Source organism: Bos indicus, chromosome 8 (genome assembly GCF_029378745.1).
Source record: "Bos indicus isolate NIAB-ARS_2022 breed Sahiwal x Tharparkar chromosome 8, NIAB-ARS_B.indTharparkar_mat_pri_1.0, whole genome shotgun sequence".
NCBI lineage: Eukaryota > Metazoa > Chordata > Mammalia > Artiodactyla > Bovidae > Bos > Bos indicus.
In genome coordinates this window covers 95,401,031-95,420,288 of record NC_091767.1, presented here as the reverse complement: position 1 = coordinate 95,420,288, position 19,258 = coordinate 95,401,031, and the positions used below count along the sequence as shown (strand labels likewise).

General features: G+C 39.6%; 1 protein-coding gene across 1 annotated transcript in view; it reads right to left on the bottom strand.

Annotated features, from left to right (window-relative positions):
- The window catches only part of TMEM38B (transmembrane protein 38B), a 61,253-nt gene extending 42,682 nt beyond the window's left edge, over window positions 1-18,571 (bottom strand). Inside the window, exons 1-2 of the mRNA XM_019966676.2 lie at window positions 18,376-18,571; window positions 9,687-9,843 (exon numbers count right to left, since the gene is read on the bottom strand). Coding sequence (XP_019822235.1) covers window positions 9,687-9,843; window positions 18,376-18,487 — 269 coding nt within the window. The 5' untranslated portion in view covers window positions 18,488-18,571. The remainder of the gene's footprint in view (window positions 1-9,686; window positions 9,844-18,375) is intronic.
- Between the last annotated feature and the right edge of the window lie 687 nt (window positions 18,572-19,258).

Below are 19,258 nucleotides of genomic sequence, written 5' to 3'. Positions count from 1 at the left end.
AACCCTATATAAATTTATTATTATAAGAGAAAAAAAAAATCCCTATAAAGAAAGTACTCAGGTAAATGTGTTCACAAAATAGATCAAAACTGCAACCTATTTCAAAACAAGGTAAAGACATTAAGAAAGCGATACAACACATAAAAGAACAATGCACATCAAAAATACAGAAACTGAGAACTGGAGATAAATACTCACAAAGAGTAAGAAAAAAGATTAAAAAATTATTTCAGTAATGAAGACCAAACTAGAAGGAAAACAAAAGTGCCTTCTAAAAAAAGAGTAGGTAAAAAAGAAAATTTAAAAAAAATTTTAAAGACATAAAAAGGTTCATTGAAGAAAGGCAAAAAAGAGCCAATAGGAGTTCCTGGAGAAATTCAAAGCAAGAGAAGAGTACATATAATAAAAGTTTTCTCAATTTAAAACACACACACACACACACACACACACACACAGCTACGAAAAACGACAGACCACATACCTAAAAATATTGACCCCAAAATGCCCAACATCTAGTAACATTTAATTTAAATTACTAGACTTTTATGCCAGAAAAAAAACTTTGGAGCATTTAGAAAAGAAGAGCATGTGACTTCTAAGAGAAAGAAAATTAAATGATCAGTTTTTCACAGACTGCTTCATAAACAAGAAAACTGAGTAACATATTTAAAATACTCAGACCTAGAAAGTATGATCCTGTATCCAATAAAACTGACTTTCAGGTACAAAAAACAGAAACTTATCAACACATGAGAAGTTGGGGACTAGTATTCCAGATGAATGAATTAAGAAAAAAAACCTTCAGAAAGCCAAAATTACTACAGACACAGACATAAGGACTGATAAAATAACATTAAATATACAGTTTAGCTATAACTCAAAGACTGAAAAAGAATTAAGAAGGGAAGAGTATAGTACGCAAAAACTATTACTATGACAGTGTAGAATAGTACATCTATTTTAAAAATAAGATAATGAAAAGAGTATATGCAAAAAAATTATATTTTCAGTAATCGTATCAGTGGTGGTATTCATATGATTACTCCAAAACTGTTATGTAATACATGAATGATACAGAATAAATGGGCGGTGTTGAAATATCCTAATTCTATCATGTCTTGTGTCCTTAAGGATCAAAATTCTTCATTTCAGTTCAGTTCAGTGGCTCAGTCGTCTCTGACTCTTTGCTACCCCATGGACTGCAGCACACCAGGCCTCCCTGTCCGTCACCAACTCACAGAGTTTACTCAAACTCGGGTCCATTGAGTCGGTGATGCCATCCAACTATCTCATCCTCTGTTGTCCCCTTCTCCTCCCGCCTTCTATCTTTCCTAGCATCAGGGTCTTTTCAAATGAGTCAATTCTTTGCATCAGATGGCCAAAGTTTTGGAGTTTCAACTTTAGCATCAGTCCTTCCAATGAATTTTCAGGACTGATCTCCTTTAGGATGGACTGCCTGGATCTCCTTGCTGTCCAAGGGACTCTCAAGAGTCTTCTCCAACACCACAGTTCAAAAGTATCAATTCTTTGGCACTCAGCTTTCGTTATAGTCCAACTCTCACATCCATACATGACCACTGGAAAAACCATAGCTTGGACTAGACAGACCTTTGTTGACAAAGTAACGTCTCTGCTTTTTAATATGCTGTCTAGGTGCATCATAGCTTTTCTTCCAAGGAGCACGCATCTTTTAATTTCATGGCTGCAGTCACCATCTGCAGTGATTTTGGAGCCCAGAAAAATAGTCTCTTACTGTTTCCACTATTTCCCCTTCTATTTGCCATGAAGTGACGGGACCAAATGCCATGATCGTTTTCTGAATATTGAGCTTTAAGCCAACTTTTCACTCTCCTCTTTCATTTTCACCAAGAGGCTCTTTAGTTCTTCTTCACTTTTTGCCATAAGGGTGGTGTCATCTGCATATCTGAGGTTATTGATATTTCTCCTGGCAATCTTGATTCCAGCTTGCGTTTCCTCCAGCCCAGCGTTTCTCATGATGTACTCTGCATATAAGTTAAATAAGCAGGGTGACAATATACAGCCTTGACGTACTCCTTTCCCTCTTTGGAACCAGTCTGTTGTTCCATGTCTAGTTCTAACTGTTGCTTCCTGACCTGCACACAGACTTCTCAAGAGGCAGGTCAGGTGATCTGGTATTCCCATCTCTTTTAAGAATTTTCCACAATTTGTGGTGACAGAAACAGTCAAAGGCTTTGGCACAGTCAATAAAGCAGAAATAGATGTTTTTCTGAAACTCTCCTGCTTTTTTGATGATTCAGCAGATGTTGGCAATTTGATCTCTGGTTCCTCTGCCTTTTTTAAAACCAGCTTGAACATCTGGAAGTTCACGGTTCAAGTACTGTTGAAGCTTGCTTTGAAGAATTTTGAGCATTGCTTTACTAGGATGTGAGATGAGTGCAACTGTGCAGTAGTTCGAGCATTCTTTGGCATTGCCTTTCTTGGGGACTGGAATGAAAACTGACCTTTTCCAGTCCTGTGGCCACTGCTGAGTTTTCCAAATTTGCTGGCATATTGAGTGCAACACTTTCATAGCATCAGCTTTTAGGATTTGAAATACTTCAACTGGAATTCCATCACCTCCATTAGCTTTGTTCGTAGTGATGCTTCCAAAGGCCCACTTGACTTCACATTCCAGGATGTCTGGATCCTGGTGAGTGATCACACCATCCTGATTATCTGGTTCATGAAGATCTTTTTTGTACAGTTCTTCTGTGTATTCTTGCCACCTCTTCTTAATATCTTCTGCTTCTGTTAGGTCCATACCATTTCTGTCCTTTATCGAGCCCATCTTTGCATGAAATGTTCCCTTGGTATCTCTAATTTTCTTAAAGAGATCTCTAGTCTTTCCCATTCTATTGTTTTCCTCTATTTCTCTGCACTGATCGCTGAAGAAGGCTTTCTTACCTCTCCTTGCTATTCTTTGGAACTCTGCACTCAAATGGGTATATCTTTCCTTTTCTCCTTTGTTTTTTGCTTGTCTTCTTTTCACAGCTATTTGTAAGGCCTCCCTAGACAGCCATTCTGCTTTTTTGCATTTCTTTTCTTGGGGATGGTCTTGATCCCTGTCTCCTATACAATGTCACCAACCTCCGTCCATAGTTCATCAGGCAGTCTATCAGATCTAATCTCTTGAATCTATTTGTCACTTTCATTGTATAATCGTAAGCGATTTGATTTAGGTCATACCTGAATGGTCTACGGTTTTCCCTACTTTCTTCAATTTAAATTTGGCAATAAGGAGTTCATGATCTGAGCCTCAGTCAGCTCCCAGTCTTGTTTTTGTCTGACTGTTCAGAGCTTCTCCATCTTTGACTGTAAAGAATATAATCAGTCTGATTCGGTACTGACCATCTGGTGATGTCCATGTGTAGATCTTCTCTTATGTTGTTGGAAGAGGGTGTTTTCTATGACCAGTACATTCTCTTAGCAAAACTCTATTAGCCTTTGCCCTGCTTCATTCTGTACTCTAAGGCCAAATCTGCCCGTTACTCCAGGTGTTTCTTGACTTCCTACTTCTGCATTCCAGTCCCCTATAATGAAAAGGACATCTTTTTTGTGTGTTAGTTCTAGAAGGTCTTATAGATCTGATAGAACCGTTCAACTTCAGCTTCTTCAGCATTACTGGTCGGGGCATAGACTTGTATTACCATGATACTGAATTCTTAATTCAAAATTCTTAGTGTAGAAGAAAGAAGATACATACGTAACAGAGAAAAGTTACATAAATTCTATGATCCTAAATTTCAGTTAGAAATATCAGTGAACTCGTGAGTTATTTTATCCTTATTTTTCCTAGCTCTGTGCACTGAAAAGACCTAGAATACATAAATAGTTTGGAGAAGGCAATGGCAACCCACTCCAGTACTCTTGCCTGGAATATCCCATGGACAGAGGAGCCTGGTGGGCTGCAGTCCATGGGGTCGCTAAGGGTCGGACACGACTGAGCTACTTCCCTTTCACTTTTCACTTCCATGCATTGGAGAAGGAAATGGCAACCTACTCCAGTGTTCTTGCCTGGAGAATCCCAGGGATGGGGGAGTCTGGTGGGCTGCCGTCTCTGGGGTCGCACAGAGTCGGACACGACTGAAGCGACTTAGCAGCAGCAGCAGCAGTGTTCAGACTGTGACCTTGAAATACCTTTCCTCCTAAAAGGAACCAGAGTTTCCTACAGAAATCAGTTAATTCCAGAAGAACGTACAAGGTGAATCTTGTATTAATTAAGTAGCAAGGAAGCTAATCAAAGTCTTACAAGCCAATCTGAAGAAATTCCCACTAGTCAACAAAGCGTCAATTTGAGCTTTAATAATAAGAAAATCCTAATTTATTGAAACCCATAAAATACGCTTAATCCATGAGCTCATACTTACTTAAAAATTTTTTAAATTACAACAGCAACAACAAAAAAATACTGGTCACTTCTGAAGAACAGCAGGGGACCAATTCATAATCCTGAAAACTGTAAATAAAAGGCAAGAATCAAGTATTTATCCTTCCTTTCCTTTATGAACTATACAACTTGGGTAACCAAATAATGGATGATTAGTGGGAAGTATTTATTTATAATACTACTTCAATTAATATACAGAAGAAAAGACGGACTACTGCCATTTTGAAATTTTCAATTAGTTATCAGATGAAAGTCATTAAAAGAGTACTAACATCAATAAAAAAAGAAAGCTTATCACACATTTTGGTCTCTCGTGGTCTTGTTAATTAAAGGGATCTAGGAGAAGGAAAATTCTGAAAGAGACGGAAATACCAGACCACCTGACCTGCCTCTTGAGAAATTTGTACGCAGGTCAGGAAGCAACAGTTAGAACTGGACATGGAACAACAGACTGGTTCCAAATAGGAAAAGGAGTACGTCAAGGCTGTATATTGTCACCCTGCTTATTTAACTTATATGCAGAGTACATCATGAGAAACGCTGGGCTGGAAGAAGCACAAGCTGGAATCAAGATTGCTGGAAGAAATATCAACAACCTCCGATATGCAGATGACACCACCCCTATGGCAGAAAGTGAAGAGGAACTAAAAAGCCTCTTGATGAAAGTGAAAGTGGAGAGTAAAAAGTTGGCTTAAAGTTCAACATTCAGAAAACGAAGATTATGGCATTTGGTCTCATCACTTCATGGGAAATAGATGGGGAAATAGTGGAAACAGTGTCAGACTTTATTTTTTTGGGCTCCAAAATCACTGCAGATGGTGACTGCAGCCATGAAATTAAAAGATGCTTACTCCTTGGAAGGAAAGTTATGTCCAACCTAGATAGCATATTGAAAAGCAGAGACATTACTTTGCCAACAAAGGTCTGTCTAGTCAAGGCTATGGTTTTTCCAGTGGTCATGTATGGATGTGAGAGTTGGACTGTGAAGAAAGCTGAGTGCCGAAGAATTGATGCTTTTGAACTGTGGTGTTGGAGAAGACTCCTGAGAGTCCCTTGGACTGCAAGGAGATCCAACCAGTCCATTCTGAAGGAGATTAGCCCTGGGATTTCTTTGGAAGGAATGATGCTAAAGCTGAAACTCCAGTACTTTGGCCACCTCATGAGAAGAGTTGACTCATTGGAAAAGACTCTGATGCTGGGAGGGATTGGGAGCAGGAGGAGAAGGGGACGACAGAGGATGAGATGGCTGGATGGCATCACTGACTCGATGGATGTGAGTCCGAGTGAACTCCGGGAGCTGGTGATGGACAGGGAGGCCTGGTGTGCTGCGATTCATGGGGTCGCAAAGAGTCAGACACGACTGAGCAACTGAACTGAACTGAACTGAACATGAATCTGCTCTGGATTCTGGATCAATCTGCCAATTATCAGGAAACACAGAAAATAGAAGAATATAATGATCTGCACCATGAGTATGCAATCAGCAAACTCACTAGTATAGAAAAGTCTACATTTCAAATAGCTCTGGTTCTTCATGAGATAACTATAAGGAAAAACGGAATGGAAGGAAAACTGATAAAATCAAACAGACTTAAAGACACATTAAAATTTTTAATGTGTGTAACTAAATTATAGTGTCTTGGAATGAACATCTGGATGATAAAATTTTGTATGCAAGGAAGTCATAAACATAAAAGTCAGGATAATGGTGTGCTATCATCTATTATTTGGTTACCTAGTTGTATACTTCATATAGGAAAGGAAGGGTATATACTTGATTCTTGCTCTTTGTTTACAGTTTTCAGGATATGAATTGGTCCCCTGCTGTTCTCCAAAAGTTTCCAGTTCTTTTTGTTCCTGTTATTTAAAAAGAAATTTTAAGTTAGTAAGAGCTCATGGATTAAGCATATTTTATGGGTTTCAATAAACTGCAATTTTATTATTAAACCTCAAACTGTCCCTTCATTGACCAGGGGGAATTTCTTCAGATTGGCTCTTGAGACTGGTTAGCTTCCTTGCTAGTTAATATAAGATTCATCTTGTACTTTCTTCTGGAAGAAAGAATCCAAATCAAATTCAGGTTAGATCCCTTTATTTAGCAAGACCATAAGAGACCCAAAATGTCTGATAAGCTTTTTTTTTTGCTGACGTTAGCACTCTTAATGACTTTCATCTGATAACTAATTGAGAATTTCAAAATGGAAATAGTCAGTCTTTTCTTCTTTTATTATTTATGGTGGAAAGGGAGTAGTGATTGGAATGTGACACCCAGAAGGAACTTCTGGGACAGATGACAAAGTTCTTTATTTCTTGACTTGGGTCATGGTTTCAAGGATATACCTAGCAATAATTCATTGGGTGATATACTTGGATTTCTGAATTTTTACTTTATAATAAAATATTTTTATAAGACGACAAAGGATGAGATGATTGGATGGCATCACCGACTCAATGGATATGAGTTTGAATGAACTCCAGATGGTCAGGGAGGCCTGGCATGCTGCAGTTCATGGGGTCACAAAGAGTCAGACATGACTGAGCAACTGAACTGAATATTTTTTTAATGTAAATGATGGATATAAAAGTTTTTATTGTGTCATTATTCTTTGTCCTCTGCATATATTATAAATATTCCTTTGCACCTACTCAATATTAACTGAAACTTTTAAATTAAAAAACACATATTGTTTATAATGAAAGTTCTTCTTGGTTAAGATTATGCTAATTTGAAATTGAGACCCTGTCATTTATCAATATATCAAGCATCAATTTCCTCTTATATTAAATGGGAATAATAAAAGATTTCAAGTTAACAACTAAATACTATACTATTAGTTAACTACAAAAAATACATTTATTTTCCATTTCTAACATATCTTAATTTCAGCCAAGAAAGTATATATTTATAGACAAGCAATTTTATTTCATTTAATGAACCACTAATCAAGATCTGTAATTTCTTGCCACTCAATTACAGAACTCCCATGTAACACAAGCAGTCCATTCCTTTAGCAATGTACTTACTGAGACTGGAACAGTAGTACTTGGCACACAATCAACAAAACAAAGTCCCTGCTCTGATAGGCTGCTATTCTAGTGGAGTGAGACAAACCATCATAAAAAGAAATAGACAGACAACACACCAGACAGTAATAAATCTAGGAAGAAAAAAAAAGAAGTATGATGAGATAGTCATGGGAGAGGAGGTATGTTTTTTAGAGAAGACCTCTCCAAAAAAAGAAAATACGAGCCTCCTGGGAAAAGAACATCACAGAGAAAAGAGAGCAAGCACAAGGGCACTGAGATAGAGCAATATCTTTGTGTTCAAAAAAATGGCAAAGCCAACATGACTAGAGCAGACTGAGCAAGAATAGACTAGAAAGACATTACAACACAGAGTGGAAAGGAAGATTTTACAGTCTTACAGGGTACGCTAAGAGTTTTGAATTTTCCTCTTAATAAGAAAATACTGATCAGAGAAGTAATATGTTCTAATAAATTATTTTTAAATAATCACTTTTATCTACTATGTCAAAAAGAGTTGGATACGACAGCAACTAAACAGCAGCAAAAATAAAGACAAGACTCAGGGGGGATAATGGAAGAAGCAGCTAGACCACTTAGGAAGCTACTGCAACTGTCCAGGCAATAGTGGTAGTTAGTATACAGGAGTAGAAGTGAAAGTGATGAAAAGTGTCAGAGTCTGGATATCCTACTTTCATATAGTTTCAGCATCGAGACACATTAAAAAAAAAATTCTCCAAAGTGTTAATATCCTCTTAAAACAAAGCTACAGAAATAAAAGTCCTTGAGAAAGTGTTTTAAAACACACAGTAACTGGATGGTTATACTTTAAGAAATAGTTAAGCAAATAAATGAGAGACAGTGGTTGTTAAGTGTCAAGGCTCTATAGGCAAGCTTCCTGGTTTTGATCCTAGCTCAATCACTTACTAAACATGAAAATAACAGCAAAGTTTCTCTATGCCTCAGTTTTCTCATTTTTCGTATGGAAATAATAGGAGCTACTTCATTAGACCCTTGTGATATGACAATGAATATAAAGAATTTTAGCTGACACATGGTAACAGCTCAATATGTATTTGCTATCAAACTTACTGTTCTACTCCAAACAGTTTCTATGGCTACAGGTTCCCACTATTTTTCCCATTGCTACCACTATTTATAATATCCCCTTTTATAATTGGTTACATATTTAAATGGAGAAGGAAATGGCAATCCACTCCGGTATTCTCGCCTAGGAAATCCCACGGACAAAGTCTGAGACTAGCGGGCTACAGTTCATGGGGTCGCAAAGAGTCAGGCACGACTTAGCAACTGAGCACATATTTAAAATTATCACAATAGGGACTTCCCCAGTGGTCCAGTGGTTAAAAATCTGCCTTGCAATACAGGGGAGGTAGTTCTATCCCTGGTCAGGGAACTAAGATCCCACAAGCCATGGAGTAACTGAAGCCCCTGTGTCAAAACTACAGAAGACCAACTGCCACAACTAGAGAATCCGTGTGCCACAACAAAAAGCTCCCACAAGATGCAATGAAGATCTCTCATGCTGCAACTAAGACCCAATTCAGCCAAATAAATAGTTTTTAAAAATTAAAAAAAAAATTATCACAATAAAAATTAACTTCAAATGTTCCTAATGTTACATATTTCATTGATTTGATTTTTAATCAAAAGTTTCTCCTTTAGGTTTAACAAAGCTCTCTGATTGGTATTATACTTTTTTTTAACTTGGAAGATCACTCCTCTTAAAGATAACTGAAGTTGAATTTGCAAGAATCCAAAGCAATTCCTATTAACATTTTTTTCTTCACTTCAAAAAAAAAGTAATGTTAAATTTCATAAGGCTCTGAAAAATCAGAGTATGACAAGAACAATTAACAGAAATATCATAATCACTTGGACTTTTTGTGTAGTTGGTCACACTCTTGATTATTAAGTTGTATAACTATGAGCATAGGTTAGGTTCACAAGATCAACTGTTGGGGGTCCAATATTTGATGTCCTTTCATACTTGAAATGCTTCCACTAAAGACACATAAGAAAATGGTAACAATACCTACCTCTGAGAGAGAATAGGGGAGAAGGGTGATAAAGAGATATACTTTACATTTAAAACCTCTGGCATAATTTGGGTGCCTTCCCTTGCAAATGTATTAACTTCTAAGAACATAAAATATTTTTTAAAGAAAAAAATACCATTTACTAACAATTTACAGAACAATTTTTTAAATAGTTCACCACAATGACAGCTTACCAGATTGAAGATGCCAGTAATATATTAGTGTTGTTTGCAAGAAACCTAAGTGGAGGCTCTGCAAGCAGTACACAGGATAAAATTCCTCCACCAAAGCAGTGGAGCATAGCAGTAAACCAGCTTGACAGAGGATTCTTCCATGCCAGCGCTGCTGCTCCTGAAATGATAAAGTAAATGTTTGAGATACTGTACACTAAACAAGTCCTGAGGTACCAATGGCACTAAAGAAACACACTTCTTAATTTCATAATTTTCTAGAACTTACTATTACTCATAAGTATGACAATCATGATCATCATAAACTGTATCTCCTGTTCTTTAAATCAACACTGGAAACTTTTGTTAAGACATGGGTGATGTGGGGCATCTTTAAAATACCCTCTTTAGGATCTTATTGGACTTACCTGGTGGCTCAGATGGTAAAGTGACTGCCTACAATGAGGGACACCCAGGTTCAATCCCTGGGTCAGGAAGATCTCCTGGAGAAGGCAATGGCAACCCACTCCAGTATTCTTTCCTGGAAAATCCCATGGACAGAGGAGCCTGGTAGGCTGCAGTCCATGGGGTCGCAAATAGTCGGACATGACTGAGCGACTTCACTTCAGGATCTTACTGCCAGTTTCCTAGTAGTACATTATTATACAGACAATCTCCCCATCTACTGTCTCATTTCATTTCCAAACCTACTGTAAGTACGTCAGTTAATGTGTCCAAGTGAAATATTAAGAAAAATTTATAATCTTAAGTACTTTAGAAAATAAAGCTGGAAGACTAAAGTTTCAATATGACAGACTTGAAACAGAATGACAAAATAAACTCAGAGGTGAAAGGCTGATGAGAAATAGGTATTTACGTCATCTCAAATGTCTCCTAACAGATTATTTATTACAGAGAGAAATAGTAACTTTAGACTGGGCAAACCTTGCAGACATCACTATAAACAGACAATTTCAAGTGATCTCTGATACTATGCACTAAGGACACATCATTGCTACTGTAGTATTTCTACTATACCAAAAATGTGTAACCTCAACTAGTTTAATTATACAAACTCAAATTGAGGGCTATTCTAAAAAAAAAAAAAAAAAAACTAACAAACACTTGGCCTATATTTTAACAACATAAAGGTCAAAGAACACACACACAAAAAAGGCTGATTAAATGTTTCAGATTAAATGACATTAAAGAGACAACCAAATGCAATGCATTTCCCTAGATCATATTTCAGAATGAGAAAGAACATTTATAAAAGAACTTTATGGACAACAAATTGATAAAATTTAAACATGGACTGTGGCTTTAATAATAGTATTGTATCACTGTTAAACTTCCTGATTTTGATAACTGTATTGTGACTCTTAAAATCAACACACCTAAGTAGTCAAAAGTAACTGGGCAAAATGCCTCCAATTCACACTGAAGTGGTTCTGCAAAAATACTCTACAGAGATAAAAACATTCAGAGAAATGGTAAGGTACAAACTTTTAGTCATACATGAATAAGTTTTGGGATCTAATGTACAGCATAATGACTGTAGTTAATAATACTATATAATACTATATTATATCCTTGAAATTTGCTAAAAGAGTAGATTTTAAGTGTTGTCACCACACACACACACACACACACACACACAAACACTCAAAAGGTAACTATGTGAGATGATAAACGTGTTAATCACTTCACTGTGGTACTTCACAATGTGCTGCTGCTGCTGCTGCTGCTACTAAGTCACATCAGTCGTGTCCGACTCTGTGTGACCCCATAGACGGCAGCCCACCAGGCTCCCCCGTCCCTGGGATTCTCCAGGCAAGAACACTGGAGTGGGTTGCCATTTCCTTCTCCAATGCATGAAAGTGAAAAGTGAAGTTGCTCAGTCGTGCCCGACTCTTAGCGACCCCATGGACTGCAGCCTACTAGGCTCCTCTGTCCATGGGATTTTCCAGGCAAGAATACTGGAGTGGGTTGCCATTGCCTTCTCCACACAATGTACTATGTATATCAAATCATCACATTGTACACTTTAAATATATATAATTTTGTCAATTATAGGTCAATAAAGCTGGGGGGAAAATTAAATAAATGGGGCTAAATGTCAGTTGGTGATTCTGGGTAAAGTCATGGGAGTTCCTTGACCTAGTCCAGCAAACTTCTATAAGCAAAATTATTACAGGAAACAGTACAAAAAAATTTTTTTACCTGGCCAGAAAAATAGAAGCAAATTATAAAAATGAAAATAGAAATTAAATAGATGCTAGAGACAGGCAAGCAATAAAGCCAACCCAAAGCTTTTCTTGGAAAAGACAAATAAAACAGAATATTGTTCAGTAAGTCTGAAAAATGGGTGTGGAGAGGGGAAGGAATGAAAATAATGTATAATATTAGAAGCAAAAAATGGAAATAATTTGAGATTTTATTATAAGAAAACATGTAATCTAATAAAGGTGAACATATAGTTGAAATGGAAATTGAAATGGACAATTTTCCTAAAAAACTATATATTGCAAAATCCCCTTAAGGATAGGTAGAAACTTGAACACACAAATAACTATGAAAAAAAATTACAGGGTAGTCCAAGATCTATCCTAGGAAAGGTGTTAGACCCAGATAAACTAATGGACAAATACCAAATAATTTCTTATTACTCATTTTTATATTATATAACCATTATAGAGTTTAGAAAAACTTAAACTATTCTGTGAAACAACATAACTCCAACATAAAAAAACTGTAAAGAAAAATAAAGAAGAGAGACTGAGAGAGGAAGGAGGATGGGAGTCAGGAAAAAGGGAGGAGGGAAAAGCAGGAGGGAAGAAAAAAAAGACGACGATGACACTGTAAGTCACACTATAATTTTAACTTATACAGTACACAAATATATCCATAACAAATTAAAATTAGTAGTTTTTCAAAAGGATCACAAATCATAACCAGGTAGATTTTTATCCAAAGAATTTAAGGAAGGTTTAACACAAATTCATTAAAATCATTCACTATACTAACAAATTAATATGATCACTCCTTTAGACAGACATTAAAAAATCACTTGATGAAAATTTTAACATTCATTTTTTTTTAATCTAGTAATCTAAGAACAGGGGGGAAAAAAAGCCATGAAGAAAAAGATTTATAAGTTTGACACCATCAAAATTTAAAACTTCTGAACTTCCTGGTGGTCCAGTGGTTAAGACTCTACCCGCCAATGCACGGGACATGGGTTCAATCCCTGGTCGACAAAGATTCTACATGTCACAGGGCAACTAAGCCCGTGCGCCACAACTACTGAGCCGATGAGACCCAGAGCCCATACTCTGCAAAAAGCACCTGCACCACACCTAGATAGCCCCCACTCACTGCAACGACAGAAAACCCACACCCATCAAGGAAGACCCAGCACAGTCATAAATAAAAACAACTTGTTAAAAAATTTTTTTAACCTCTATATAACAAAACACTAGGATAAAATATTTTTTAACCAATAAGGCAAATTCCAGAGTCCCCACAGAGCCTGAGAGAGAACTGGGAGTGTCTCCTGTGGAGGTACAAGTCAGCAGTGGAGTGCCGCAGGGGCAGGGGCTCTGAGTGCAACAGACCTGGGTAGGCATAAGCCCTCTTGGAGGAGGTCGCCATTAACACCACCATAGAGCCGCCGGAACTTACACAGGACTGGGAAATAAACTCTTGGTGGACACAGACAAAACCTGGTGTGCACCAGGACCCAGGAGAAAGGATCAGTGGCCCCACCAGAGACCGACCCAGATTTGCCTATAAGTGTCCAGGAGTCTCCGGCAGAGGCGTGGGTTGGTGGTGGCCTGCTGCAGGGCTGAGGGCACTAAGTGTAGTAGTGCATGCATGGGATCTTTTGAAAGAGGTCACCATTATCTTCATTACCCCCACCATAATTACAGTTCAGTTCAGTTCACTCAGTCGTGTCCAACTCTTTGTGACCCCATGAATCGCAGCACACCAGGCCTCCCTGTCCATCACCAACTCCCAGAGTTTACTTAAACTCATGTCCATTGAGTCGGTGATGCCATCCAGCCATCTCATCCTCTGTCGTCCCCTTCTCCTCCTGCCCCCATTCCCTCCCAAAATCAGGGTCTTTTCCAATGAGTCAACTCTTCGCATGAGGTGGCCAAAGTATTGGAGTTTCAGCTTCAACATCAGTCCTTCCAATGAACACCCAGGACTGATCTCCTTTAGAATAGACTGGTTGGATAGACTGCAAGATCTCCTTGCAGTCCAAGGGACTCTCAAGAGTCTTCTCCAACACCACAGATCAAAAGTATCAATTCTTCGGTGCTCAGCTTTCTCACATCCATACATGACCACTGGAAAAACCATAGCCTTGACTAGATGGACCTTTGTTGGCAAAGTAATGCCTCTGCTTTTCAATATGCTATCTAGGTTGGTCATAACTTTCCTTCCAAGGAGTAAGCGTCTTTTAATTTCATGGCTGCAGTCACCATCTGCAGTCATTTTGGAGCCCAAAAAAATAAAGTCTGACACTGTTTCTACTGTTTCCCCATCTATTTCCCATGAAGTGATGTGACCAGATGCCATGATCTTCGTTTTCTGAATATTGAGCTTTAAGCCAACTTTTTCACTCTCCACTTTCACTTTCATCAAGAGGCTTTTTAGTTCCTCTTCACTTTTTGCCATAAGGGTGGTGTCATCTGCATATCTGAGGTTATTGACATTTCTCCCGGCAATCTTGATTCCAGCTTGTGCTTCCTCCAGCCCAGCGTTTCTCATGATGTACTCTGCATATAAGTTAAATAAGCAGGGTGACAATATATAGCCTTGACGTACTCCCTTCCCTATTTGGAACCAGTCTGTTGTTCCATGTCCTATTTTAACTGTTGCTTCCTGACCTGCACACAGGTTTCCCAAGAAGCAGGTCAGGTGGTCTGGTATTCCCATCTCTTTCAGAATTTTCCACAGTTTATTGGGATCCACACAGTCAAAGGCTTTGGCATAGTCAATAAAGCAGAAATAGATGTTTTTCTGGAACTCTCTTGCTTTTTCCATGATCCAGTGGATGCTGGCAACTTGATCTCTGGTTCCTCTGTCTTTTCTAAAACCAGCTTGAACATCTGGAAGTTCACAGTTCACGTAATGCTGAAGCCTGGCTTGGAGAATTTTGAGCATTACTTTACTAGCATGTGAGATGAATGCAATTGTGTGGTAGTTTGAGCATTCTTTGGCATTACCTTTCTTTGGGATTGGAATGAAAATGGACTTTTTCCAGTTCTGTGGCCACTGCTGAGTTTTCCAAATTTGCTGACATATTGAGTGCAGCACTTTCACAGCATCATCGTTTTCCAGGGGATCTTCACAACCCAGGGAGTGAACCCAGGTCTCCTTCATTGCAGGCAGATTCTTTACCAGCTGAGTCACCAGGGAAACCCAATAAGATACCCAGGAAAACATAAAAAATAAATGAAAAAAAAAAAAAACCCTATACTATCAGTCAAAACTAAAGGGGTAATACCAACCTTCTCCAAAAGGACTTATGGCAGCATGCTGCACCTCCCAGGACTGCTGCTGCCAGTGCCTCTGACTTCACAGTAGGCCGCTGTCAACCCAAGCCTCTGCCAGACACTCCCAAATACTTACAGCAGAAGATGAGTGCACGTCCTTCTACATTGCCCTCATGCTAACCAAAATGATCACGTGGATCACAGTTTTGTGTAACTCAATGAAACTGACAAGGGAATATTTCATGCAAAGATGGAAACACTAAAGGACAGAAACAGTATGGACCTAACAGAAGCAAAAGAAAGATATTAAGAAAAGGTGGCAAGAATACACAGAAGAACTGTACAGTAAAGGTCTTAATGACCCAGATAACCACAATGGTGTGATCACTCACCTAGAGCCAGACATCCTGGAATGTGAAGTCAAGTGGGCCTCAAGACGCATTACTAAGACAAAGCTAGTGGAGGTGATGGAATTCCAGGTGAGCTATTTCTAATCCTAAAAGATAATGTTGTTAAAGTGCTGTACTCAATTCATCAGCAAATTTGGAAAACTCAGCAGAGGCCACAGGACTGGAAAAGGTCAGTTTTTATTCCAATCCCAAAGAAAGACAATGCCAAAGAATGTTCAAACTACGACACAATTGCACTCATCTCACACGCTAGTGTGAATTCTATACTTTTTATATGTTCACAAGTACTAGTACTAGAATATAACATTTTTACACCCGGTGGAGTACTGTATCAGTGTCCAGTTAGTCCAGTGGTCCTTAAAGATTTTGGTCTCAGGACTCCTCTGCACTAAGTCGCTTCAGTTGTGTTCGACAGTTGTGTCCGACTCTGTGTGATCCCATGGACTGCAGCCCACCAGGCTCCTCCGTCCATGGGATTTTCCAGGCAAGAGCACTGGAGCAGGGTGCCATTGCCTTCTCTGCAGAACTCCTCTACAGCCCCCCAAAATAGTGAGTAGATGAATGGTTGCCAGGGGTTTGGGGAGGGCTGACTATAAAGGGGTAGGAAAGAATATGGGATGGATGATGAAACTGTTCTATATCTTGACTGTGATGGTAGGTACATGACTGTATGTTTGTCCAAAATAACAGAATTTTATATTTAAAGGAGTGAATATACGTAAATTAAACTTTCCAAAAGTCTGACTCAAAAAAAAAAAAATTCTTGAAGATCCCAAAGAGCTTCTGTTTATTTGAGCTATCAATATCTAGCATATTAGAAATTATAAATGAGAAAAATCAGGGATTCCCTGGTTGCTCAGTGGTGAAGAATTTGGTTGCCAATCCAGGAAACACAGGTTGATCCCTGATCAGGGAAGATCCCACATGCTGCAGAGCATCTAAGCCCATTTGCCACAACTATTGAAACTGTGCTCTAGAGCCTGGGAGCCACAACTACTGAGGCCCTTGTGCGCTACATACAGCCTGTGCTCTGCAACAAGAACAGAGAAACCCATAAGCTCATGCAGCAACAAAGACCAAGCACACCCAAAAATAAATAAATAAAACTATCAAAAAAATTGTAAATGAGAAAATCTTTAGTTTTTTATGTATTCATTTTTTAAATAATAAATGCAGTGGATGTTAACAAATAATGTATTCTTCATGAAAAATAACTATTTTCCAAAGCAAAAAATATATAAGTGAGAAAAGTCACATTTTTTGAGTCAATCTCTTTAATGTCTGCCTTCAAATAGGAAACAGCTGGATACCTGCTTCTGCATTCAACCTGTTACAGTATGACAGGTCATTTGGCCTCCGGAAAACTCCACTGTACACTTGTAAGAAAATGAGTGTGAAAAGACAACACATGCATATTATTACAAAAATAATTTTCAGCTGGAAATGTCAGGAACCCCAGGGCTCCTGGACCATACTTGGAGAACCTCTGATCTAACCTATACAAGAAAATATCAAGTATTAAATATGGTAAAGTGATAAAATATATTTATTTTCAAATCAAGTAAAGTGTCTCTTATGATTATCCATTCCAATTTAATACACTAATATTCCCTTCATCCAGGTCAAAACTTCTCTACCAAACAATGATTCAGACTGAGCTACCAATCTCAATTTAAATTAAAAACATTTCAGAGGTCCATGAGTTTAAAAAAAAAAAACCACCAGAGACTTCCCTAGTGGTCCAGTGGTTAGGACTCCAGGCTTCAAAATGCAGGGGGTGCGGGTTCCATCCCTGGTTGGGGAACTAATATCCCACATGCCATCCTGGTTCAGCCAAAAATTTAAAAATTAATTTTAAAATGTTTTAAAAAGAAAAATCATACCATAAGAGGCACAGCATCATCCTCGAGCCTTCACTCACTGACTGTAGGACAAGGCACATCAAAGGCAGCATGAACATGGAGAGAGTAAGGCAAAGAAAACACCTGACCTCAGGTAAAAAGAAGAGAGCACAAAACGAAAAGGCAGGCAGAACAACTGCAAAAGTCAAGCAATACAGGAGCAAACATATCCTGAAGGAAAAACACAAGAAAAAATAAACACTGCTCCCTGTATGCACACTTAAAGGAACTCAAAACTCTGTTTTAAGAACACATCCCCATTCTACTGGCAGTGAAACTACACCAAACGGCTCTTCTTGTGCAATGTCACTCATATGACCCCCAATGGGAATCCACTCTCCTCTCAGCAATCTGTGTCTAACATGCTAAGCAAGGTGGGAGACCTGTGCGTTACGGGGAATGTAGAGGGTGCCTACTTGAGGCTTTTTCAGTGTTTACACAACTTTCACAACCGGAGAGCAGTCCAGAACCAGTTACCAGTCCAAGCGACGAAATCAGACCTGCTGTCTGCTCGGTTCCCAGGTCCTTTTAAAATATTTCCCAAGGAAGAGGGGGCACCGCCAGGAGACGGCGCCATCCCAGGGCGAACAAGGGCAGTCCTGAACTGCCAAAAGTGGCTGCGGCCGCCCTGTCACCTGTCCTGGCAGTCCCTCCCGCGGCAGTGGGACGGCCCCGCACTCTCCCCCGTAACTCCTTTGGCGGGGTCCGGGGCCACCTTCCTCAGCGGCCTCAGTTGCCCCTTCTATACGGCGGTCGGACGGGCCCCCTCTCCCCTGCGCCCCTCTAGCTTGACTACAGGACTCCCGGCGCGAGGCAGCTCGGCCGCTCACCCAGCTCAGGCCGTCCCCGCGGTGAGTGGTCCCTGAGGGGGCGATCCTCGGCGCCCAACACTCACCCGGCTGATGCTTCAACGCCATCACCGACACCAGGTAGTGGGCGATATCAAAAAAGGGGAACATGGAAGTGCGAGAAAAGGCAAGAGTCAGCTCATTCCACGGAGACTCCATCGTGACTACCGACCGCCGCAGCCGAAGCAGCCGCGGAGACGGGTTCCCGGCGTGCGCGGCGAGGGGTTGGGGGAGGAGACGGCCGCGGCCGCGCGCTCCTCGACGCGCCTCCGGGAGCCCTGCGCGTGCGCCCTGGCTAGAGAGGCTGGCGCGCGGAGGGGCGGGGCCGCGTGTCTCGGGAGCCTCGGGCGCGCGGGCGGTTGGCGGGTGAGCGGGATGAGCCGGCTGCCCCCGCCACAGCCGAACCTTGTTCTCCTAATAAGGGTCCAGCATCTTCTCGGTGCAGGGGGTTGTACCAGATCTGGAGAATGGGCAGATGAATGCAACATAAGTAATGAATAAAAAATGTTTTATTTCTGTTAACATTTAATTCGTTTGTTATTTTTAAAACGAATAAAGAACTATTTAAAATGTGTCTTAGTTATTTCTAATATGCTAAATATTGATAAATGAAACCCACAAAAAGTCTCAGGACTCTGGGATCCTTTACAATTTTTTTTTAAGGCAGTTTTTTTAAAGGTTTAATTTACATACATTTTATTCAGCCTTTTTAGTATAACGTTCTATAATTTTGGATAAACGCAGTCCACAAGAGGAGACGCTCAGAGTTGTGCGTGCTAAGTCACTTCAGTCTTATCCGACTCTATGTGACCCCATTAACCGGAGCCCACCAGGCATCTCTGGCCATGGGATTCTTCAGGCAAGAATACAGGCGTGGGTCACCAGCCCTCCTCCAGGGGATCTTCCCCACCCAGGGGTCACACCCCTTCT